Genomic DNA, 26,917 nt, shown 5'->3' on the forward strand with positions numbered 1-26,917 from the left:
CACGCCCTTTCGCGCCCTTTTTATATACATCGCCACGCCCGTTTCCGCAGCTGGCCAATCAGAATGGGAACAGGGCACGTCCCTCAAGCAGGAGCAGGAGATGCCAATGAGAGGGGCGTTAAGTCACGCCCTTCTCTCGCATCTCGCCAATCAGGAGATGAGGGAATGGGAACAGGTCACGCCCATTTTCACATCTCGCCAATCAGCTTTTGAGGGAATGCGAACAGGCCACGCCTCTCAAGCTGGAGCAGGCCACGCCTTTCTCAAGCGGGAGCGGGAGGAGAAGCCAATAGAGGAAGCTAAGCCACGCCCATTTTCCACATCTCGCCAATCAGGTACTTTTGAGGGAAATAAGAACAAGCCACGCCCCTCTCAAGCTGAAGCGGGAGAAACTAATGGTAAAGGTGAGTTAGGCCACGCCCATTTTCCCGCATCTCGCCAATCAGGAGCTTTTGAAGGAATGCGACAACAGGACACGCCCCTCTCAAGCTGGGAGGGGGGGAAATGAGACATGATGATGTAAGCTTTATTAACTCAACAGGTGAAGTCTAAGGATGGTCTCCAGCACTTCTTTGCAGGGTTGTTGTGAATAATAAAAGGATGGTTCCTGGAGATATTTGTGTCTCCCATTCTGGGAGAAAGGATGGGTATAAAGCAATTATATGAATAACACAAATATTTATTTATTAGGTTTGTATTCTGCTTTTCTCCCCATATGGGACCCAATCAGAGTATGTTTATTTTTTATTATTATTATTATTATTATTATTATTATTATTATATTTATTATTTGTGTGTCACAGTCTGTGTTTTGGAAAAATAACACATTGTTTATTATTATTATATTGTTTATTATATTGCATTATTATCATCATTATTACTTTATTACTATTAATATTATGCTATTATCATATGCTATACTAATAATATAATATAGAATCATAGAATCATAGAATAGTAGAGTTGGAAGAGACCTCAAGGGCCATCTAGTCCAACCCCCCGCTAAGAAGCAGGAAATCGCATTCAAAGCACCCCCGACAGATGGCCATCCAGCCTCTGCTTAAAAGCTTCCAAAGAAGGAGCCTCCACCACATTCCGGGGGAGAGAGTTCCACTGCCGAACAGCCCTCACAGTGAGGAAGTTCTTCCTGATGTTCAGGTGGAATCTCCTTTCCTGTAGTTTGAAGCCATTGTTCCGTGTCCTAGTCTGCAGGGCAGCAGAAAATAAGCTTGCTCCCTCCTCCCTATGACTTCCCCTCACATATTTGTACATGGCTATCATGTCTCCTCTCAGCCTTCTCTTCTGCAGGCTAAACATGCCCAGCTCTTTAAGCCTCTCCTCATAGGGCTTGTTCTCCAGACCCTTAATCATTTTAGTCGCCCTCCTCTGGACGCTTTCCAGCTTGTCAGCATCTCCCTTCATCTGCGGTGCCCAAAACTGGACACAGTATTCCAGATGTGGTCTGACCAAGGCAGAATAGAGGGGGAGCATGACTTCCCTGGATCTAGACGTTATTCCCCTATTGATGCAGGCCAAAATCCCATTGGCTTTTTTAGCTGCCGCATCACATTGTAGGCTCATGTTTAACTTGTTGTCCACGAGGACTCCAAGATCTTTTTCGCACACACTGCTGTCAAGCCAGGTGTCCCCCATTCTGTATCTTTGATTTCCATTTTTTCTGCCGAAGTGAAGTATCTTGCATTTGTCCCTGTTGAACTTCATTTTGTTAGTTTTGGCCCATCTCTCTAGTCTGTCAAGATCGTTTTGAATTCTGCTCCTGTCTTCTGGAGTGTTAGCTATCCCTCCGAGTTTGGTGTCATCTGCAAACTTGATGATCGTGCCTTCTAACCCTTCGTCTAAGTCGTTAATAAAGATGTTGAACAGAACCGGGCCCAGGACGGAGCCCTGCGGCACTCCACTTGTCACTTCTTTCCATGATGAAGACGACGCATTGGTGAGCACCCTTTGGGTTCGTTCGCTTAGCCAATTACAGATCCACCTAACCGTAGTTTTGTCTAGCCCACATTTTACTAGTTTGTTTGCCAGAAGGTCGTGGGGGACTTTGTCGAAGGCCTTACTGAAATCTAGATATGCTACATCCACGGCATTCCCTGTATCGACCCAACTCGTAACTCTATCGAAAAAAGAGATCAGATTAGTCTGGCATGACTTGTTTTTGGTAAATCCGTGTTGACTATTAGCAATGACCGCATTTGTTTCTAAGTGTTTGCAGACCACTTCCTTAATGATCTTTTCCAGAATTGTTTTCCAGAATATATTGTATATACATATAATATTGATAATAATTTAACGTAAAATAATATAATAATACACTATTATAATTGCATATTTATATTACATGTAATATTGCTAATAATATTGCAATATAGTGGTATAGTACAATATAGTAATATACAATGCTTGTAATGTGCTATGCTAATAATATAATATATTGTATATACATATAATATTGATAATAATATTATAATGTAATACAATATAATAATAATACACTATTATAATTGTATATTTATATTACATGTAATATTACTAATAATATTGCAATATAGTGATATAGTACAATATAGTAATATACAATGCTTATATTGTTCTATGCTAATAACATAATATATTGTATGTACATATAACTTGTAAGCCACCCTGAGCCCCCTTTGGGGTGAGAAGGGTGAGCATTTCGGGGTGAGCATTTCAAAATTCCAGTTAAACTCATGAAATCATTAAAATAAAATTGCTTGTGATTTCTTTTTTCTTTTTTCTTTTTTTCCCATTATTTGAAATGTATTTGTTGTACAATGCTTTTGACACGAAATAAATAAATAAAATAAAATTAAAAATAGGAATATTAAAAATAAACACTGTAGTTAACACCATTAAAATAATTACAAGTACATTAAAACACCCATTGGCACTTTCTGTCCTTAATTAAAAGTGTTATTTTAAATTACTGTCAATTTATTTCAATTTCAGTGTTAAAATTAAAGTTAATGCGGTTTGGTGCCACTTTAACCACCATCTGGTTCCAAAGTATTGAGCCATGTCAGTTAAAGTGGGCTCAAAAAGTGCTACAGGATCTTCATATGAAATGAGATCAAAATAATCAAAACCCAGTCCTTTGGATAAACAATGCAAGTTATGATGTAAATGAATTTGATTTCAGCACGGTTTACTGAAAAGACAAGTACAGTTTAAAGCAGGCATGGGCCAACCTGGGCCCTCCAGGTGTTTTGGACTACAACTCCCACCATTCCTAACAGCCTCAGGCCCCTTCCTTTTTTTCCCTCAGCCAGTCTATCTTTCCCTGCGCTGCAGATACCAGGCCTCCGGTTTCGTCGGGTCCCCCTCAATATCCACAGATCCCTCACATGTTTTTGTTTAATATTTCATATTTTATGTTTTGATATAAAACTGTGGAGGACAAAGCCACTCAGCACGACCTTTGTGGCCTTTTGTCAGCACTCCTTGACCTGGGAATTCCCTCCAGCAGTTTTCCCATTCATCACCTACTTACAAAGGGCTCAATCACCCATCATCTGTGACCCATACCACCAGCTGTGCAGGATACAACAGGCTTCGGAATTGCACCACCTGTGTATTGTGCAGCCACCTGGACATATGACAATACATTTACCACCTGGCATTTTCTTCCCTCATGTTGGCATGGCTTGCCCTGCTTTCCACAATTACATTTCCCCTTTTCTCAGGAACAGATTCTGTAATCCCATCACTTTGGACAATATGCTGATTTGTAAAACAGTGGACATTGGTGTAGAGTCACCAGACTCTGCTGTTTTTCAATGTTCTGGTATGTCAGCTTTCTTTGGCGGATAACTACGAGCTGGCATCACTTGCAGCTGATTGAATAAAATACCTCGGTGGCTTCTTCTTCAACTTGGTGAGATTTATTTGGGAATATTGGATTTTAGTTTCTTTGTCGTACCAGGCGCACGGATCCAGAGGTGGCCTGCGGCAGGTTCCAGTATCCTCTTATTGGGACTTGGTATCCACGCTGCAGGTTTTGCAATCCACAGCTGTTTTAAATTGCTCTATTTCAGTGAGTCCCTCTAGCTCTAGGTTTCTAACCATCTCGGCCTGGTAAGATTGCCTCCCTTTCTTTCCTCCAAATTCCAGGATCTACATTTTTTAAAAAGCCTCAGCTGGCATGTTACAAAGGCACAAATGAGATATTTTTCCATCAGAGTTCAATGAGGCTTTTATCATGTTTCAGTGGAACCCAGATTTGTGTTTATGCTATTCTGGTGGCAGCTGTTTGCTTTCAAGGCAACTGAGTGGTGAATCTGTATTTCAGATGTATATTTTAAGGCACTATCCAAGATGGCGAATTTACTCAGAAGCCAGAATTCAACACTTTGGATTTTAAAGTTCAGACTAAAACCCAAAACAGATTCCCTGCCCCACTGCCATCAGAATTAGCTGAACAGACAATGCTGTATTTTGCTTGTTTGTGGGAGAGGCAGTCAAGGAATAAAATTATTATTATTATTATTATTATTATTATTATTATTATTATTATTATTATTACAATATGACTTCTGTTTACACAGCTGCATTAAGGGGAGTAAATCTCAAAGTGATACATTCTCTGATTTCGAGCTGCAAGGAGAGGCGGATAATAAATACAAATAATAATAATAATAATAATTATTATTATTATTATTATTATTTGTATTTATTACAGGAGCAAGCCATCAGAACAAATGCAATTAAGGCCAAGATCGAAAAATCAGCTGATGACCCAAAATGCAGACTGTGCAAGGAAACTGACGAAACCATTGATCATATCCTCAGCTGCTGTAAGAAAATTGCACAGACAGACTACAAACAGAGGCACAACTATGTGGCCCAAATGATTCATTGGAACTTATGCCTCAAGTACCACCTCCCAGCAGCAAAGAACTGGTGAGATCACAAACCTGCAAAAGTATTGGAAAATGAGCACACAAAGATACTGTGGGACTTACGAATCCAGACTGACAAAGTTCTGGAACACAACACACCAGACATCACAGTTGTGGAAAAGAAAAAGGTTCGGATCATTGATGTCGCGATCCCAGGTGACAGTCGCATTGACGAAAAACAACAGGAAAAACTCAGCCGCTATCAGGACCTCAAGATTGAACTTCAAAGACTCTGGCAGAAACCAGTACAGGTGGTCCCTGCGGTGATGGGCACACTGGGTGCCGTGCCAAAAGATCTCAGCCGGCATTTGGAAACAATAGACATTGACAAAATTACGATCTGCCAACTGCAAAAGGCCACCCTACTGGGATCTGGGCGCATCATCCGAAAATACATCACACAGCCCTAGACACTTGGGAAGCGTTCGACTTGTGATTTTGTGATATGAAATCCAGCATGTATATCTTGTTTGCTGTGTCATAATAATAATAATTTCACCTTTGTACTAGATTTTTTACGCAAGTGAAAGAGGTCAGTCTGTGGTCCCTTCTACACTGCCATATAATCCAGATTATCAAAGCAGATAACCCACATTATCTGATTTGAACTGGATTATACGAGTCTACACTGCCATATAATCCAGTTCAAAGCAGATAATCTGGATTCTATATGGCAGTGTAGAAGGGGCCTGTATGTGCATTTACACCATAGAAGGCAGTTTCACACCACCTTAAGATGCCATGGCTCAATGTTATGTAATTGTGGGAGTTGTAGTTTGGCAAGGCAATGATACCCTTTACAAGCTAAAGACCTTGTAAAACTAAAAATCCCAGGATTCCATAGCATTGAGCCAAGTGATTTCAGACTGAGTTCATTCTGCAGTGTGGATGCACCTTGGGGCATGTCTCCAATCCCATTTGGAATTACGGTGGATCAGGAGGACTGGATGGTGCAATTTCCCTTCCTTGCATCCCTGGAGTAATGCCTCTCGGCGGGTAAACAGGAAGCCATCAAACCGGTTGGGGAGAGAACTGCATTCAAATGGCATTCTTGACATCTGGAGTGATTCCCTGCAAAGGGAATTAAAGCACCTGGCTCTATGTATCACGAGGGAATTTGAAAAAGGCTGAGTCTGACAGTGCTGGTCTCTGCGTCAGTCAGACACCGGCTGTGATGAGGTAGCAGCAAATATTTGATCTCTCCTTTCGGGAAATGACCAGTTGAGGGGAATCTGAGAGCAGGAGGTGACCGGGTCGGCTTTCTATTACCAGCCTCAATTGCAATGTAGAGCTGGCTGCAGGCCATAAATGTCTGAATGAGGAAAGTGGGGAGTGAGCTGGACCTCGTTGACCTCGTGCAAAAATTAAGATTCTCGGAAGAATCATTAATGCCGCTGCAGACAAGTCATGAGACTGAGCCGTAAGCAGCCGAAACCATCAGGGTTCATCTACACCAGACATGGGCAAACTTCGGCCCTCCCTCCAGGTGTTTTGGACTTCAATGGAAGTTGAAGTCCAAAAACACCTGGAAGGAGGGCCGAAGTTTGCCCATGCCTGGTGTAGATGCCATGTAGATGGCCAAATTTATATCTATAATAATAATATACTTTATTTATATTCCACTCTATCTCCCCGAGGGGACTCAGGGCGGATTACAGAACACATATACGGCAGACATTCAATGCCTTTATACAATTAACAAGGGCAGACAAGACATAAACTGAGGTAAAGGCTTTTCCCATCTTTTCCTTTCCCAGCATCTGGAAGCTGTGCTTGACACCCGTCACAGAGGGTGCTGTTGTTCCATCTTCCATGCCAAGGAGCTTTGTCGTCCTTAGATGTCCTCACGATTGAATTGCTGGCATGTCCTTTTTTCCCCCTTATTATTATTATTTATTATTATTTATTATTATTTATTTTTTATTTTATGACATGCCTTTTTTATCACTGCTTAAAGTGGTACCTATTTATCTACTCACATTTCTGTTTTCGATCTGCTAAGTGAGCTGGGGCTGGCGGTGGGTGCTCACCCTGATCTGAGCTTGAGCTGCCAACCTTTAGAACAGCAGGATTTTCTGCAGATCTATCTGTATCTCGCATATATATATATATATATATATATATATATAAAATTTCTTCTATCTATATTTATATCAATATCTTTTACATCTACTTATTGTCTCTATATCTCTATCTAATTAAAACAAAACAAAACTAAAACAAAACCTATGGAATATTTCCAATTTAAATTACAATTAAAATTACATTTTAAAAAACTAGACAGCCCTCCTAAATCCCATTCACATTAATTCTGCACCTTGGTCACATTTCAGCTGCCTAAGGTTCAGTGTCATAACAAAATTATTGATTCTTTAAAGACTCTTTTAAAATGAGGTCAATGGGAACCAGTCCCCTAGACTTTCCTAATGTTTGCCACTTTCATCCCTTGTAGGATCTTAGGTTTCCTTTGGAAAAGGCCTAGCAAAACAGCGGTTGATTTATCACCTGCTGCAAGGTGATGGCATGCATTGACTCACTGTGTTCATTGAAGGGATGCCAAGAGGAAACTGGCAGGAGCAAAAAGCAAATCACCAGGAGCAGACAGCAGCCGAAAAAGGCCATGACTCAGCCTCTTCTCAAACAGCGAGAGTAGATTCATCAGTCGTGGGATTACAAATCAACCAAGAGAAGAACAATATATTTAAAGTATTGCAAGTACTTTGCATATGTTCTCTTAATCACCCTGTACAACAATATGGGCAACTGAAGCAGGTCTGGAGTGGTAGGTTTTAAATTTGGGTCCCTCTAGAGAAGATATGGGCCAACTTCAGTCCTCCAAGTGTTTTGGGCTCCAACTCCCTCAATTTCTAACAGCCTACCGGCTGTTGTGTTGCTTCTCCTGGACCTCTCAGTGGCCTTCAATACAGTAGATGGTATCCTTCTGAGATGCCTTGCAGGAATGGGACTTGGATTTGTTCTGGTCCTTACTGGAGGGTTGTTCCCAGAAGGTGTTGTTGGGGGACACCTGCTCGGCCCCACAGCCATTGTCTTGTGGGGCCTCGCAGGGTTCAGTATTGTCCCCCGTGTTGTTTAACATCTACATGAAGCTGCTGGGAGAGATCATCTGTAGTATTGGAGTTTGATGCCATCTGTAAGCAGATGATGTCCAACTCTATCACTCCTTTCCACCTGCTGCTAAGGAGGCTGTTCAGGTCGTGAACTGGTGCTTGGCGGCTATAACTGTGTGGATGAGGGTGAAGAAATTGAAATTGAATCCAGACCAGATGAAGGTACTCCTGGTTAGTTGAAAGGCTGAACAGGGTCTAGGGTTACAGCCTGTGCTAGATGAGGTTACACTTCTCCTGAAGACACAGGTTCACAGCTTGGGAATAAATCTGGATTCATCGCTAAGCCTGGAACCCCACATTTTGACGGTCGCCAGGGGAGCTTTTGCACAATTGAAACTTGTGCGCCAGTTGTGCCCGTACTTTGGGAAGTCAGATATTGCCATGGTGGTCCACACTCTTGTTGCATCCTGTAAAAACTACTGCAGTGTTCTCTACATGGGGTTGCCTTTGAAGACTGTTTGGAAGCTTCAAGTGGTCCAATGTGTGGCAGCCAGATTGCTCTCTGGAGTGACGTACAGCGAACGTAGAACTCCCTGTTGTGTCTAAGGCTGCCAGTCTGCTACCGAGCACAATTCAAAGTGCTGGCTTTAGCCTATAAAGGCCCAAACGGTTCCAGCCCAGCTTACCTGTCCGAATCTATCTCTGTGATCCACCTCAGAGGTTAAGATCATCCGAGAAGGCCCTGCTCTCAGTCCCGCCTCCTTTGCAGATGTGATTGGTGGGAACGAGAAACCGAGGACGAGAGCCTTCTCAGTGGTGGCCCCTTGTCTATGGAATTACCTCCTCAGCAAAATTAGATCAGCCTCCTCTGAGTGGCTTAGGGCCAGGCTGTGGCGCAGATGGTTAATAGCCAGCAGCAACATATCACTGCTGACCAGAAGGTTTTGAGATCGAAGCCTGCAGTCGGATTGAGCCCCAACTGTTTAATAGCCCACCTTACTATCCACCTAAGCAGTTCGAAAACAGCTGCAGCTGTAAATTGAGAAATTAGGGACCGCTCAATGGCTCAATGCAAGGAGATTAATTCAATTTAATTTACGACACCATAAAACTGCCAGCGAGCTGAAGAGCAAGGAGGAAATACTGCGATCAAAAGAACTCAGAGTCATAGTGGATGAAGCGACAGCTCCCCCTGTGGCCGTAATCGAGCATAACCTCCTGAAGCCGGAAGTTGAAAAATATTGAATCACTTCTACTATCTGTCCGTCTGTGTTGTATGTCTAATAGTGGCACTGAATGTTTGACATGTATATGTGCATTGTGATCCATCCTGAGTCCCCTTTGAGGTGAGAAGCGTGGAATATAAATACTGTAAATAAATAAATAAGTCTTCGACCAATAGTGGAAGCAGTGCAATAATTGACCACGAATGAATGTGACTGACAAATGGAACGGCCCTGGATTATGAAAGGGGATGGCGTGAATTTAACTGCTGTTTTATAATTGAGGTTTAACGGTTGGATTTGTTATTTTATGGATGTATGTGTGTACGGCATCAAATTGCTACCGGTTGTAAGGCCGCCCCGAGTCCCATTTGGGGTGAGAAGGGTGGGGTACAAATATGGAAAACAAACAAATAAATACAGTAGAGTCTCACTTATCCAACACTCGCTTATCCAACGTTCTGGATTATCCAAGCCATTTTTGTAGTCAATGTTTTCAATTCATTGTGATATTTTGGTGCTAAATTCATAAATACAGTAATTACTACATAGCATTACTGCGTATTGAACTACTTTTTCTGTCAAATTTGTTGTATAACATAACGTTTTGGTGCTTCATTTGTAAAATCATAACCTAATTTGATGTTTAATAGGCTTTTCCTTAACCCCTCCTTATTAACCAACATATTTATTTATTTATTTACAGTATTTATATTCCGCCCTTCTCACCCCGAAGGGGACTCAGGGCGGATCACATTACACATATAAGGCAAACATTCAATGCCTTAACATAGAACAAAGACAAGACAAACACGGGGCTCCGAGCTGGCCTCGAACTCATGACCTCCTGGTCAGAGTGATTCATTGCAGCTGGCCGCAGCTGGTTGCTCAACAGCTTGCGCCACAGCCCGGCCCCACTTATCCAACTTTCTGCCGGCCTGTTTATGTTGGATAAGCGAGACTCTACTGTACATTGGACCACTGGAAACCAAAGGTGTCACACTCACCATCATCTATGCATTGAAGTTTATCTATTTTGGGGTTAGGCCTCCGCATCTTGGATCTCTTAAAGTTCAGACTAAAACCAGGAATGGTTTTAATGGTTTGCCAATGGGAAAGCAACTTGCAGCCACTTGCATCTGTCTTGTCCCAACTGTCAGGTTTGCCTCTGGAAGGGTCTTAAACCGGACCCTCCAACCCATTAATCCTTTGCTTCCGAACGCAACAGAGGAAAGAACTCCCATTGCAACTTTGGCTCAGTTTGGTCACTTCATGTATTGTTTATTTCAACATGTCAAATATTAGCACCCTACCTACCCCCCAAAAAGGAAAAAAAGTCAATGCAGCCAATTCTATATATATATATTAAGCATTTCGAGGTCATCTCTGCAGGGCTGGAATGTGAATGGACAGATAAGAGACTTCTGTATCAGACTTGCAGTGCTTCCCATGGCCTCAAGGGGGAGCCGCTCCCCCTTGGAACAGACTGCTTTTTCATCTCTTTCCAATGTTTTGAATCTGGCTGGAGTTGACCTCAGGTGACCCAACCCTGCTGGAAGTAGTGTGTTTATGTATCTATATATAGATATAATACATACATATGTGTGCGAATATATGTATGTATATATATATGTGTGTGTAGCGGATCCAAAGCAATGGTTTGTGCAAAATGGGACACTGGGCACCCGAAAGGGGAGCGCTTTTCGGGGGCAAGACAAAGCCCCCCAACTTTCCCCATTCCTGCCCCAAGGCCTCCTGTGACCCTGAGGGCACTTTTGAGCATTGCAATTACAATTATTATTGCTTTAAGAAGAGATGGCTCTCTTTCCCTAGAAGAGATGGACATGGTTCCAAAAAATAAATATAAAGAAGGAACTAAATGGGAACCAAGTCTGCGTCTACACTGTAAAATTAATGCAGTTTAACACCGTTTTAACCTCCATGGTTCAACCTCACAAAGCCTTCAGTCCTCCTTGCCAAAGAGTGTTTAGGTCCTTGTCAAACTGCAAATCCCATTATTCTATAGCACTGACTGATGGCGGATAAAAGGGTGTCAATCTGCATTAATTATACAGTGTAGATACACCTAAAGAAGGTAAAAGGAACCAGGTAACAGGATTGAGGGTGGGATACAAACAACAAAGGAGAATTGGAAGAAAAGAGGAAGGTTTCACTCTCTCAGCCAACAAATGAAGGAGAAAAAGGACTGGCTTTGGCTTTCCTGCCAATGTGAATAGTTGGGAATTAAATCCAACCTGGGACAAGGGAAGAAGCATTACTACAGTGGGTTGCTGTGAGTGTTCTGGACTGTATGGCCATGTTCCAGAAGCATTCTCTCCTGACATTTCACCCACATCTATGGCAGGCATCTTCAGAGGTTGTGAAGTCTTTTGGAAACTAGGCAAGTTGTGTTTATATATCTGTGGAATAATCTCCAGTATGGGAGAAAGATCTCTTGTCTGTGTTTGAGGCAAGTGTGAATGTTGAAACTGGCTACCATTGGATGGCCTTGCAGCTTCAAAGCCTGGCTGCTTCCTGCCTTGAGGGAATCCTTTGTTGGGAGGTGTTAGCTGACCCTGATTGTTTTCTGTCTGGAATTCCCCGGTTTTCTGAGTGTTGTTCTTTATAAACTGTCCTGATTTGAATGCAATTTCCTGCTTCTTAGAAGGGGGTTGGACTGGATGGCCCATGAGGTCTCTTCCAACTCTACTATTCTATGATTCTAGAGGATTTTTAAAGAGATTTTGTACATGCAATAGATTTTGGCAATTTCACTAGTCAAACTTGCTTCCAACAGACAAGAGTTCTTCCATCCTGGACCTTCCACAGATAGGGTGGGAGAAAGAACTCTTTTCTGCTTGAGGCAAGTGTGAATGTTGTAACTGGCTACCTTGATTAACATTGAATAGCCTCGCAGCTTCAAATCCTGCCTGCTTCCTGCCTGGGGGAAGAGTTCTTTCTCCCACCTGTACATTATTCCACAGATTTATAAACCTCACCTGCCTAGTTTCCAACAGACCTCACAACCTCTGAGGATGCCTGCCATAGATGTGGGCGAAACATCAGGAGAGAATGCTTCTGGAACATGGCCAGACAGCCCGGAAAAACTCACAGCTAACCCAGTGAAAGCCTTCGATAACAGCATTACTGCAAATTATATAAAACATTATCCAAAGCTAAATATATCAGGAATCACACAGAATGGCAGAAATGACACATTTTTCTTATTTTTGGTCATTTCCCCCCACTCTTGAACCACTTGTTAGATGAGTTGTATTGCAACCACCATCATCTCCAACCAGGACAACTCCAAAGCAGGGGATGCTAGGATTTGGAGGATTTTCCTCTTTCTTTGGTCGCTAGTGGGAGATGGGAATGGGACATCAAATTATGTCAACATTTATCTCCAAAGGGAAGGGCAAATATCCACATAGAAAAAGGCTGGCTCTTTTGTTGGACTATCGTCCCCAGAATCCCCCAGCCAATGACCAATGGGAGATGCAATCCAAACAATAATGTTTCCAATCAAGTCAAAGCCTGTTTTACTTGTAATTCAATTATTTAATTGTTTATTTTATTTTATTGTTGTGTTCACACTGTTTTTAGTTATTCCTACTTGTTTTAATTTGTTATATTTTGTCTCTGTTTTGGGCTTGGCCCATGTTAGCCACCCCGAGTCCCTTCGGGGAGATGGTGGTGGGATAGAAAAATAAAGTATTATTATTGTTATTATTATTATTATTATTATTATTATTATTATTATTATTATTATTATTATTATTAAGTCCTTCAGTTTAAACCCCCATCTCGCTTCAGCTTGTTAGAAGTACTGAGTATCCCCAAAAGTCTCCATACATAGATATAGAAGGAACAAACTCATTATTATATTTTATTATTTTTAATATTTATATATATATATATATTACATTTTCAGATATACAACACACAGAGAATATTTTTGTAAATAACGGTACGTTCGGCTCCCATTTCCCCTAGGTATGGTGACTTTTGGGGACACCTTCTTGTTCTCTCCGATGGTGAATCCATATGGCATAAATAGTCTTTGAGCCCACGTTAACCACCAAGGCCCTGGGATTTATAGTCCACTCCCTATGAGTATAGTTCCCAAAGGACTAAAGGTTAAATCAAAACACTCCAAGGAGATGATAGTGGGACTCTTCAGCACAGGCATTGGCCAACTTGGGCCCTCCAGGTGTTTTGGACTTCAACTCCCACAATTCCTAACAGCCGGTAGGCTGTTAGGAATTGTGGGAGTTGAAGTCCAAAACACCTGGAGGGCCCAAGTTTGCCCATGCCTGCCTTAGCAGCTGATTCCCTCCCAATCTACATATCCCAGCACCAGGGCACCATTTAAAGTGGGTTTAAACTGCTTCCATTGTGCAGTGGGGATCCACCCCTTTGTTTTGCCCTGCATCCCGGACTGGCCTTGTGCTTTTAAGTGTCTTGCAGGTGACCCTTCCTGCTTGCTAACTTAGACCCTTGTGCTTTTTTTTTTTTGTACTGGCACTGTTGCAAAACAGAAAAGGTGGAAGATGACACGAAACGATCGCAAAAAACCAACCGAAAGATGGAAGGATGGCATGAAATGGAATAACAACCACCGGCACTGTAACGATGCCCGAAGGTTCTCCTTACCAGGCTCTTTTCGCTATCAAGGTGTGTGCTTATCTTTCCACTTCACTCCACGCCTTGGGTGCATCCACACTGTAGAATTAATGCAGTTCAAAGCCGCTTTGACACCTATGGCTCAATACTACAAGATCCTGGGTATCAAACCGCATCCCTTCCACAGTGTAGACCAGGCCTCGGCCAACTTGGGCCCACCAGGTGTTTTGGACTTCAATTCCCACCATTCCTAACAGCCTACCGGCTGTTAGGAATGGTGGGAGTTGAAGTCCAAAACACCTGGTGGGCCCAAGTTGGCCCATGCCTGGGTAGATACACCCCTTGTCCCATCTTTGAAAAGGAAACACCCTCCCCAAAAAATTAGATCTATTGATATGGAGAAAACTAGAGAGGCAAAAGCGGCCATAAGATCCCGGCCTTATAGCAGGTGGCGGTGCCTCCCACCCGCCGATCCCATAGCGGAGTGTTGCTCATGCCATATAGTTGTATTGTATTATCTAAGCAGCTGCTGTGGGGCAGAAGGGGCCCCGAACGCCCCACGCCATCCACCGTTGGAAGTATACGGATATTTGGTTCATGCGCAAAAGCGGCTCCGAGGCGCCCAGCCCCACGGATCTAAGAGGCAGCGGCCGGCGGGGAGCGGGCGGAGGGCGGGCCAGGGGTGGGGGGCTCACGGCAGCCTCCCCCCCCCCCCACGGCGGAGCGATGGGATCTGCAGTCTGTCGGGACAAGAGCGTGCACAGCCCCGGGCGCCAACGTGCCCCTACGCCCGGGACTCCTTTTTGGCATTGGGCTTGTTGCCCAGGAGCGCGTCAATCTCCTGGACCACTTGCGGCGTCAGTTGGGACAACACCTGCAAAAGGGGGGAAGAAAGAAGAAGGTGTTAAAGGGATGCACCTTAAGGTGCGTCTACACTGTGGAATTAATACCATTTATGTTGCAGGGAGCCCCGGTGGCGAAGTGTGTTAAAGCACTGAGCTGCGATCTTGCAGACCAAAAGGTCCCAGGTTCAAATCCCGGGAGCGGAGTGAGCACCCGCTGTTAGCTCCAGCTTCTGCCAACCTAGCAGTTCGAAAACATGCCAGTGTGAGTAGATCAATAGGTACCATTCCGGTGGGAAGGTAACAGCGCTCCATGCAGTCATGCCAGCCACATGACCTTGGAGGTGTCTACGGACAATGCTGGCTCTTCAGCTTAGAAATGGAAATGAGCATCATCCCCCAGAGTCGGACATGACTGGACTTAACATCAGGGGAAAACCTTTACCTTTACCTTATGTTGGAAATAGCAACCTTCTACAAGTCATTGTCGAAGGATTTCATGGCCAGGACCACTGGGTTGTGGTGATTTTTTCAAGCTGTATGGCCATGTTCCAGAAGCATTCTCTCCTGACGTTTTGCCCACATCTATGGCAGGCATCCTCACAGATTTTGAGGTACCTCACAACCTCTGGGGATCCCTGCCATAGATGTGGGCAAAATGTCAGGAGTGAACGCTTCTGGAACATGGGCAAACAGCCCAAAAAACTCACCCCAACCCAGCTTCTATAATCCCCTTATACTAGTTGTTATGTATATAATTGAGATTGCTTACTATATTGTACTATATTGCTTACTATTGTTGGAGATTAGCCCACAGGGGAAGTAAAGGAGAGAATTCCAAAAGAGCAATAAAACAAGCCTTTTATTGTTATCACAGCTGATAAGGCAAAATAGCCCTAGGCACCCACTTTAGTGGGTCCGTACTATGCGAATGGCTGTTGCAATATGTGCATCGCAAACAAGAATTTATATCTTGACTTATCTAAAATTGACCAATGGCTGAGGGTCTTCCTCACCTTCCACACCTACTTGGCACAAGTGATACCAATGACCTAACTTGTTTACTCTGAGCTTTTTTCTCCCTTTGGAACTTCCTGGAGAAAGGCACCAGCTCACAGAAAGTGAGGGGCATATGCACAGGCAAAGCTACATAGGCAATAGTTTACTGTTTTTCTGGCTTATGGTCACTATGTTGTATGTATATATTGGTATGCAGTTTCCCCTTAACTCTATGTTGTTGAAGTTTTGGGAGGGACTGCAGGCCATGTGATCCAGATCTGAGAATGTTCAGAATGAGACTTCATTTCAGAATCAGAAGTCAGCTAGTTCAGTTGATGTCAGTTAGAGTATGAGTCTGTTTGCATCAGAAGTTAGTTGAGTATAGTTGATGTATGAATAGAGAATAGAGAATCATAGAATCCTAGAATTGGAAGAGACCTTGTGGGCCATCCAGTCCAACCCCATTCTGCCAAGAAGCTGGAAAATCATATTCAAAGTACCCCTGACAGATGGCCATCCAGCCTTTAATTAAAAGTCTCCAAAGAAGGAGCCTCCACCACACTCCGGGGCAGAGAGTTCCATTGCTGAACAGCTCTCACAGTTAGGAAGTTCCTAACAGTAGGCTGTTAGGAATTTTGAGAGTTGATGTACAAAACTCCTGAAGGGCTGAAGTTGGCCGATGCCTGCCATTGTCACCTTCACTTCACTTCACTTCACTTTATTTCTTAATTAGTCGCTCTCCACCAGAGTGCTCCGAGCGACTTACAATTTAAAATGTTATTCCACAATATAAAAACATTCAACATAAAAACATTCAACAGTGACTATTTGGCAAATTAGATCTGATTTACTTAAATGCACAACCAAACAGCCAAGTCACCCTCCTCATTGTCATTACAGAAACTGATAATCCCTACAATTTGTATAAACAAAAGAGGTCTGATGTTTGTGACCCTCACCTGAATTGACCCCAAGTTCTCAATGAGTTGATCGGCGCTGGAGACCCCAAGCAGGACAGAACTGACTCCTTCGGAGCGGAGGCACCAAGCTTTTGGTTATTTAAAGTAGAGAAAAAGGAATAAGAATCAAACAAGAAAATTATCTCGATTCCTCTGACCTAGCCTTTCCCAAACTGCTGCCTCCCAAAGTGGATGCCCATGCCTTCTCCTCAAACTCTCCCATGTTCTCCTCACCGATAGCTAGTTGTGCCACGGTGCAACCCAGGCGCTCTGCGATGGGGTGCAGCTCCTTCACTTTGGCCTGCTGCTTCTTCCCGTCTTCGCTCTGAAGCTTCTCCTTCAGCCATTGGTAACCCTACAAGGGGGTCAACAAAATGGAAGACATATGGGCGATGGAATCAGCAAGCCTTGGCCACTATGCAGACACTTTGCTATTTGTTTACTTCCTGTACCATATTGTCGCACCTCAGGTTAGCTTCACCATGCTAAAGACACCAGGCTGCATACAGAATGTAGTCTTTTGTAGTTTATTAGGGAATAGGGAAAAGATAGTTCACAAAGGCAAACGTTCAGTTCCAAAGGATAGTTACAAAAACAAGGCTGTAAGAAACAAATCCATAGAAACATTAGGCATGAAACAAGGTCCTTTCAAAAGAAGCCAAAGTCCCAGAAACAAGGATACAACCAGGCTGCAAGATAATACAGGAAAGCAGACTTGGTTTTTGATTCAAACGAGGAAATTGCTTTGATGAAGATTTCCCTCTCAGACTGTTTTAATAGCATAACATGAAGGCATTTCTTTGCCCTTTGACCTCCCTCTTATTTGCTATTCTGAGACTTTTGCGCAACCCCCGAAATTCCAAAGGACTAGCCCGATCTAGAGAAGCGGCCTCATCGTCAAGGCCATAGGGCTCGTTAGTGTTATCAGGCTGAGGCTGGGAGCTGCTCTCCCTTCTTGCTTCTTGCTGTTGTGACTCGGCAGCAGTGCCAGAGTGAAGATGAGGAAGGGGATTTTGGTTTACAGATGCAGGTGTCAAATGATGCAAGATGAATTTCAAGATGATGTCATAGGGAATTATGGAATTCAGACACAGGCTGGTTCAGAAGCGCAGCCTGTGGATGAACTCCTGGTGCAGCCTGTCACGGATGTGAACCAAGGAAACATTCCCATGGGAAATAATGAGCTTGATCTGTCTCAGGCTCACATTCAGGTGTAAGATAATGATAATGAGCTGTTTGGCCTTGATGGTCAGGCCGAGTCTGAAGCCCTGTTGCTCTCTCGGGCTGATCGTTTACAATGGAAAGGAATGCCACGGCGAAGCCTTAGATTAGCTGGGAAACGGGAGGCCACTGAAGGGAAAAGAAATGCATTTTTGAGTTGCTTTTGAAATCAGTGTGTTGAGAGGCAAATCTCTGTCAAAGCAAATCCTCGCTTCATCAGGGTGAATGGTCTATGTCTTCATGCTACTCCTGCTTTGGAAATTCTCCTGTTCGTGAATCCTTGTAACCTGTGGACTATTGTATCTTTGGGAATGAACTATTGCTTCTTGTCTATGGATTATTGGATTTATTGACTATATTTTTGCAGCTACATTTGGAACTATATTTTTGCCTGCTTTGATATTATATATATTCTGCTTTTGCTCAATAGAATTACAAAAGACTATCTACTGTGTGCGGCCTGGTGTCTACAGCAAGGTGAACTATTCTGAGGTGCGACACTTGCACCAGAAAACCATCAACATTAACAACAACATTTCTTCCCGTGGGAAAGCCTCCCTGCTCCTCATCTCCCACAGCAGGAACACTCTGCACCTGAATCCCATAATTCCCATCAGAGTCATCTTGAAACTCATCCTGAACCTGAATCCCATCATCTTGAACCTTCATCCCAGAATCGTCATCAGAGTCACACAAAGGCTGAGTCACAACACATATAACCCTTTGGGTGGAAGATGGACTCCCTCTTAAGCCTTTGGACCCTATATTCCATCAGTCTATCCACATTCCATCAGTCTATCCTAGGCCAGAGGTCCCATTACTGCAGGGAATTAGATTATCAGTCTGGGATAAGCTGTATGGAATTAATTGTTGTGAATGGATCAGCAAATGGATTGGCGTGCGTGTCTGCTGGGTACCATTTGTTGCATCACTGACCATCAGCACAGCTTATTTTTAATGCTAATGGAAGAATTCAGATGGAAGAAAATGCAATGTAGATCAGGTATGGGCAAACTTGGGCCCTCCAGGTGTTATGGACTGCAACTCCCACCATTCCTAACAGCCTCAGGCCCCTTCCTTTTGCCCCTCCGCCGCTTAAGCGGCGGAGGGGCAAAAGGAAGGGGCCTAAGGCTGTTAGGAATGGTGGGAGTTGCAGTCAAAAACACCTGGAGGGCCCAAGTTGGCCCAGGCCTGGTCAAAATGGCGCAGAGAAATGCAAAGATGCACCTGTTCGGGACATAAACAATGGAGTTTGGGAGCATTTCTCTCCCAAATATCTCCAAAGATTTTAAAAAGTCATAAGATAGAGATGCAGCAGGAAGGACTGTGGGCTTCCAAGACCTTCCCGGGGATCAATGTGTCCCCTGCAGTCACCCACCCCATTTAACAGAACTTACCTTCATGGCAGCGCGGCAGTTTTCGGGGACTCTGTCCTCGTATTTCCCGGTAATCAGTCCGCAGGCCAAAGGGGACCAGGTTATGGCTCCCACTCCTAATGGGACAAGCACAAAAAGCAGGTGCTTGAAGAGGGTACGTGCGGAAGGGGAAAAGGGATTCCTAGGAGACCACAAGCTGAACGTGAGTCAACAGTGTGATGCATCAGCTAAAAAGGCTAATACGATTCTAGGCTGCATTGAAAGGAGTCTAGAGACTAAGAGACCATAGAGGAGTGAATTCACATTCCAGGAAGAGATACTTCCTAAACATTAGGATGCTTTCTAGGAGTCCACTGGAGTCTTTTCTCTGGAGGTATCTAAATACCAACTAGATGGCCCTCTGTCAGGAAGGCTTTGATTGTATCTTCCTCTATGGCAGAATGGGGTTGGGATGGATGGCCCGTTTGGTCTCGTCCAACCCTACGGGCTCCGTATCATTGATAGATCCGTATCATTCCCATTCCCGCAAGTCGTCCTCGCTGTTCTCTATTTGATCCTCTGCAAGACTCTGCTATTCTTCCCATCCTTCCTCTTACCGATTTTGTGGTACAGATCCGGCAGCTGCGTCTCCACTTTCTCCCGCTGGAACATGTGATACTCCGCTTGTTCGCAGACAGGCGGGATGAGGTTGAATTGCCGTGCCACCGAATAGGCCTCCTAAAGTCGGAAGGAGGAGGAAAATCAGGGGCACATGAAATAAGTTGTGTCAGAAAAATGCTGTATTAGATAGAAATGCATTGTTATAGACTTCCAAAAATACAGTTCTAATGGACATGTGTTCACAGCACAGTCAAAGGCAAAGTTGGCCATGTTGGGTCTGTGTACCAAGTTTACTCCAGATCCATCGTCGCCTGGGTTGAGGGCTCTCTGGATAAGGATGAACTACAGCTCCCAGTTTTCCAGGGAAATCTTCCCCAGACCTTGACAGAATTTGCAGTTGGCCAAGTTTGCTCCAGATCCGTCATCAGCTGGGTTCAGGGCTCTCTGGATAAGGGTGAACTACAACTCCCAAAATGAAGCTCCATTCCCACTAATCCCTGCATATGTTCAGTTGGTCATGGGGCTTCCCTGTGCCAAGTTTGGTCCCAGCCCATTGTCGATGGGGTCACAGTATCAGTGAAGGTACTGCAAGTCCCATTATCCATAGCAAGTTTGGTCCAGATCAGTTGTTGGTTGGATTCACAGTGCTCTCTGGCTGTAGGTGAACTACAACTCTTGAAAATCATGGCGAATTCTCCCCAAACCTCTTGTTCAGTTGCTGATCAATTCCTCTGTTAACTGTGTGCCATAGGAAAGGGTAGGAAAGGGTTAAGGGAGAGGCAGTGGGTGGGGTCATGCAAATTAAGGAAACCTGGGATGTCCATTTTGGAGGAAAAATAGAACATCTAGGAGGAAATAGTCCCCACATGAAAGCCTTCACTTGGGTGGGGGGCAGAATGGTGTTTTTGGAAGACATGGGCAGGGTTTGGGTGACATGTTCATGGAACTCACTATGACCTGCAATGTCATTGGAGGGAGGGCAGTTGTTGTCTCCTGCTCAGTGGGAGCTGTAGCCTGTTTGTGGAGGCGGGAGGCTGTCTGTGTAAGTGGACACCTCTGTCACATACACACATACACATTTTTCACTTTTGTTACGTGTACAGATAGATGTCCAATGTCATTCTTTGTGTAAAAGTGTAACAGTTCTGATACCCTTTCTCTTGCTGGAAAATTGCAATAAAAAGAATCTATGCTTTAAAGTTATTGAAAAATTATGAGGGTTGAATGAAAAGTAATGCCTCCACTTTCGTAACTCCTCAACAGATGGCAGTCCTGGTCTGTGGCAGGTACTGGCTTGTTCCATAGACTCTCCTCTAGAGTTTCATTTAGTGGGAAGCCTTAGCATTGAACAGTTGTGTTGTTAAAGTGCGAAGTATGGAACCCTGTGCAGACGGGGAAGCTTTAGCATTGAACAGTTATGTTGTTAAAGTGCGAAGTATGGAACCCTGTGCAGACGGGGAAGCCTTAGCATTGAACAGTTATGTTGTTAAAGTGCGAAGTATGGAACCCTGTGCAGACGGGGAAGCCTTAGCATTGAACGGTTGGGTTGTTAAAATGCAAAGTATGGAACCCTGTGCAGACGGGGAAGCCTTAGCATTGAACGGTTGGGTTGTTAAAATGCAAAGTATGGAACCCTGCGCAGACGGGGAAGCCTTAGCATTGAATGGTTGTGTTGTTAAAGTGCGAAGTATGGAACCTTGTGCAGATGGTCGGTCAATGCGACTTAAGCAACTGCAGTCATTGAATTCTTGACAGCAGAAGGTGTCACCCCAAAGGAGATTCATCAGAGAATGCAAGCTGTTTATGGGGATTGTGTTGATGTGAATACTGCGTGTCGTTGGGCGAGTAAGTTTAAGGATATTGAGGTGGGAACATCTGACTTGCATGACAAACAAAGTTTCCTGTGATGGCAACCACCGAGTTTCACAAGCAAAAGGTTGACAGATTGATTCAGGATGATTGTTGTATTTCTCAGAGAGAAATTTCAAGCATAATCGGCACTTCACAAGAACATGTGGGTCACATTATTGCTTTGCTTGGCTATTGCACGATGGGGACCCAGGATGCTGACGCCTGAAATGAAAGCACACAGACTTGAAATTTGCCAGGAATTCCTCTTGCATTATGAGAATGAAGGTGACACCTTTCTCCTTTGGGGTGACACCTTCTGCTGCCAAGAATTCAATGACACGTTGCTTAAGTTGCATCGACTGACCGTCTGCTAGGGTTCCATACTTCGCATTTTAACAACACAACCGTTCAATGCTAAGGCTTCCCGCCAAATGGAACTAACTGTAAAGGAGAGTCTACTGAACAAGCCAGGACCTGCCACAGACCAGGACTGACATCTGTTGAGGAGTCACAAAGGTGGAGGCATTACTTTTCATTCAATCCTCATATTCATAACACAAACATGACAGTCACATCTAAGCCAATGCGCGCAGGCTAGCGCTTGGGTTGCATCACTCACCATGATCTCCATTGCGCTCCACCGAGAGGTGCCCCAGTACATAGCCATGCCTTGGTTGATCACGTAAGTCATGGCGCGGACGATCTCTGCGGAGGTGAAAGGGAAGGTGAGCACATGGATTTGTTGCTCTCTACAAACCACCTGTCTCCATTCATCATTCACCTTTGCTCTAAGAAGCCTATTCAGTTCATCAAACCCAAAAAAGTGAAACATGGAGGGCCAATTGTATATTGCAATCTTTAATAATAGGAGACAGCGAGTCTAAGCGGTTCAAGGCTTCCATTAAAACATGACCTAAAAGGTTAGAATTTTAAATACTCTTGCTTTCCCTCTCTACCTTCCAACTTTTGCAAGGTTATGCGGTTTCATATATTTATGGTAAATTCAGAAAAACACACATAGGGTTGCCAACTTTACTTTTCCCCTTGTTTTCGGGTCTTCAATTGCTCTGCGGTAAGCTGACATCTGAGGCACAGAATCAGCTCATCCAGATAATAAGAGTGGCTTTATCTCTATATTTCTTAAGATGCCATTGTTTTTGTTGTTGTTATTACTACATGTTCCAATCGGTTGGCAACCCTACGTGGCAAAGAGAGCAACACATCAAGGCATGCCAACACAACACACACACATTCAATTCCTTTGCAATCTGGACCACCGTTCACCCTCCGTCCCATTTCTATAGGATCTACGGGGCAGAGTCTGGGAAAGTCATAAGGTGACATGTTTTTTGGGTAAGTTTAGGGACAAAAGGCACATTCCAGAGTAAGTCCCACTAAACCCAATGGGCCTTACTTCCAAGAGGCATATATTTAGTAATGTGAAGGGATGGCATTACTAAATGGAGCTTAAGGGGCGGCACAAGGATCCATGGGCCATTGTAATGGGGAGGATATTATGGGATGCCATTCCAAGGGGAATGTGGGGTTCCAGAAAAAGAGGGGAGCAGTGGCTCTGCATACCTCTCAAGAGGCCAACCTTGGGTGCATCTGCACTGCAGAATTAAGGCAGTTTGATACCATTTTAACTGCCATGGCTCAGGGCTATCCGTACCCAGGAGTTGTAGTTCCATGAGGCTAGAGATACTATAGAATGAACTTCCAGATCCTCAAAAAATGTTTTATTACGCAAACTTGTCAAATGCATTCATTTCAAAGCATCTTGAAAATAAATCCTATAAAAACAGTTTTAATGCAGGTTTTAATGATGAATTTTAAACTTGCACTAACCTTTGTGTATTTTAATATATATTTTATGGAAATATGTTTTAATATGTGTATTTTACCAAGTGTTTATGATTATGTGTTTTAGCAATTTTGTAACCTATCTTGAGCCAGGTAAGAAATATTATTATTATTATTATTATTATTATTATTATTATTATTATTATTATTAAAAACAGCATGCCTTTCCTATCTATGTGCATAAGGTAAAGGTTTTCCCCTGACATTAAGTCCATTCGTGTCCGATTCTGGGGTTTAGTGTTCATCTCCATTTTAATAAGCTGAAGAGCCGGCATTGTCCCTAGACACCTCCAAAGTAATGTGGCTGGCATGGCTGCACAGAGCGCCGTTACCTTCCTGCTGGAGCAGTACCTATTGATCAACTCACATTTGCATGTTTTTGAACTGCTAGGTTGGTAGAAGCTGGGGCTAACAGTGGGAGCTCACCCCACACGCTGGATTCAAACTTCTGACCTTTCAGTCAGCAAGTTTAACAGCTCAGCAGTATGATCCACTGCACCACTGGGGGCTCCACTATGTGCATACCAAGGGAAAAATCTTCAGAAATTCCCTTCCCAACAAAGAAAAACATAACCCAAAGGAAATTTACCATCTCTTCCCATAGCATATTATTGTTATTAGTATTAGTAATCATAATAATAGAAATAATAATAATAATAATAATAATAATAATATGTATTTATTTGTTTGTATTCTGCTTTTATCTCTCGGGCTGTGGTGGCACAATGGGTTCAACCCTTGTACTGCTGACTTGAAGGTCGGCAGTTCAAATCTGCAGGACGGGGTGAGCTCCTGCCATTAGCCCTAGTCCTGCCATCCTAGCAGTTCGAAAACATGCAAATGTGAGTAGATAAATATGTACTGCTTCAGCAGGAAAAGGCAAAAAAGACGCTCAAAGCAGTCTTGCTGGCCACACAACAATGAGGTGTCTGAGGACAACGCAGGCTCCTTGGCTTGGAAACGGAGAAGAGCACCTCCCCCAGAGCCAGAGATGAGCACTGCCTCGAGAGCCGGTGTTTTGCCTTTGCCTGTGTTTTGTGTGTCTCATTGTGTGTCATTGTAACAAGGCACTGAATGTTTCCCTGTGTCTGTTGATATGCTGTAATCCGCTCTGAGAAGGGCGGAATATAAATAATAAAGCCAGAGAGGAGCACTGCCTCCAGAGCCAGAAATGAAAGGAGAAGCCTTTGCCTTTGTCTGTGTCTTTATGTCTCCACCGTATGTCATTGTAACAAGGCACTGAATGTTTCCCTGTGTCTGGTTATATACTGTAATCCGCTCTGAGAGAGCAGAATATAAATAATAAAGCCAGAGAGGAGCATTGCCTCCAGAGCTGGAAATGAAAGGAGAAGCCTTTGCCTTTGTCTGTGTCTTTATGTCTCATTGTATGTCATTGTAACAAGGCATTGAATGTTTCCCTGTTTCTGTTTATATGCTTTAATCCATTCTGAGAAGAGCAGAATATAAATAATAAAGCCAGAGAGGAGCATTGCCTCCAGAGCTGGAAATGAAAGGAGAAGCCTTTGCCTTTGTGTGTGTCTTTATGTCTCATCGTATGTCATTGTAACAAGGCACTGAATGTTTCCCTGTGCCTGTTAATTTGTTGTAATCCGCTCTGAGAAGCACAGAATATAAATAACAAAGCCAGAGATGAACACTGCTTCCAGAGCCGGAAATGAAAGAAGAAGCCTTTGCCTTTGTCTGTGTATTTGTGTCTCATTGTATGTCATTGTAACAAGGCATTGAATGTTTCCCTGTGTCTGTATTATATAATATAACAATAGATAAAGTATTATTGTATTATATTATATTATATTTCAAGCTTCTTCCCATCCCTACAGTAAGAACAGTTGTGATTCATTTGGGACTTTGATCCCTTCCTTGTAAAGCCTTGAGAGGTATGGGGCTCAGGAAGGTCTGGGGAAGGCGAAGGGGCGGCAAATAGGATGGAAAATTTTGGAAATTGGGTAAAAAGGGGGAGGGGGTAATCAGTCCGCAGTACCTTCCAGCAAGAGCAATCGGAAATTCGGGTCGCATTCTGCAGGAGGGGAAGGAGAGAACCAATGAGCCGAGGTTGGAGTTTGGAGAGCAGGGAAGTTGGCAGCAAGAGAGAAGCATTTCAGATTTTTTGGGGGAGGGGGAGACACCCTGATGTGGACCCCTCGATCCACTCCATTTCCCTCCCCGATCCCTTCTACAACCAGGCATGGTCTAAGTTGGGTCCTCCAGGTGTTTTGGACTCCAGCTCCCACCATTCCTAACAGCCTCAGGCCCTTTCCTTTTGCCCCTCCGCCGCTTAAGCGGCGGAGGGGCAAAAGGAAATGGCCTGAGGCTGTTAGGAATGGTGGGAGTTGCAGTCCAAAACACCTGGAAGACCCAACTTGGACCATGCCTGGCCTAGACCCTTGGTTAGATGTTTGGGGTGAATATATGTTTCACCCACCTTCCATGGGGCTGTTGGCGTCCATCCGGTTGGCAAACACAATGTCGACGTATTCCAGCTGAAGCCGCTGCAGAGAGCCTTTGAGTCCTTCAAAAATTGCAAAGCAAAGAGAGTGGGTGAGATGCATGCTATTCCCAAATCCTTAGGAAACTGCAATGCTGCCATCCTCTACCCAAAACCTCCTGCTTATCTTCTTTCCGAACCCAAAATGTGCCACACTCTGTCCATATACAATTCCGAACATGAATTTTTATACCAACTGGAGGTTCCCCATTTGGGGATGGCAATCCCATCATCCTTAGTGGAAGAGGTTGTTAGTTGGGGAGGGATGTTTTACAGTGCGTTTCTGAATCACAACTTTGTGGACCTTCCTTGTAACCTTCTGTATTTATTTGATTCATACACACCCCCTGGGTTGCTGTGAGTTTTCCAAGCTCTATGGCCATGTTCCAGAAGCATTCTCTCCTGATGTTTTGCCCACATCTATGCCAGGCACAGAATCAGCAGTTCAAAAAAATGCAAATGTGAGTAGATCAATAAGTACTGCTCCGGCGGGAAGGTAACAGCGCTCCATGCAGTCATGCCAATGGCCACATGACCCTGGAGGTGTCTACGGACAATGCCGGCCACATGACCTAGGAGGTGTCTATGGACAATTCCGGCCACATGACCCTGGAGGTGTCTAAGGACAATGCCGGCCACATGACCTAGGAGGTGTTTATGGACAATGCCGGCCACATGACCTAGGAGGTGTTTATGGACAATGCTGGCCACATGACCTAGGAGGTGTCTATGGACAATTCCGGCCACGTGACCTAGAAGGTGTCTAAGGACAATGCCGGCCACATGACCTAGGAGGTGTTTATGGACAATGCCGGCCACATGACCTAGGAAGTGTCTATGGACAAT

General features: G+C 43.9%; 1 protein-coding gene across 2 annotated transcripts in view; it reads right to left on the reverse strand.

Moving 5' to 3' along the window:
* Window positions 1-10,484: 10,484 nt before the first annotated feature.
* Window positions 10,485-26,917, reverse strand: part of kcnab3 (potassium voltage-gated channel subfamily A regulatory beta subunit 3) — a 46,785-nt gene continuing 30,352 nt past the window's right edge. The window contains exons 8-15 of one of the 2 annotated variants that reach the window (XM_062983861.1): window positions 26,009-26,095; window positions 25,568-25,603; window positions 22,322-22,407; window positions 19,848-19,968; window positions 19,273-19,367; window positions 16,889-17,009; window positions 16,655-16,743; window positions 10,485-14,728 (exon numbers count right to left, since the gene is read on the reverse strand). In XM_062983861.1, the coding sequence (XP_062839931.1) occupies window positions 14,639-14,728; window positions 16,655-16,743; window positions 16,889-17,009; window positions 19,273-19,367; window positions 19,848-19,968; window positions 22,322-22,407; window positions 25,568-25,603; window positions 26,009-26,095 (725 nt within the window). In that variant the 3' untranslated portion in view covers window positions 10,485-14,638. The remainder of the gene's footprint in view (window positions 14,729-16,654; window positions 16,744-16,888; window positions 17,010-19,272; window positions 19,368-19,847; window positions 19,969-22,321; window positions 22,408-25,567; window positions 25,604-26,008; window positions 26,096-26,917) is intronic. The other variant, XM_062983862.1, reaches the window with a different exon arrangement.

The sequence above is a fragment of the Anolis carolinensis genome, chromosome 6 (genome assembly GCF_035594765.1).
Source record: "Anolis carolinensis isolate JA03-04 chromosome 6, rAnoCar3.1.pri, whole genome shotgun sequence".
Lineage (NCBI taxonomy): Eukaryota > Metazoa > Chordata > Lepidosauria > Squamata > Dactyloidae > Anolis > Anolis carolinensis.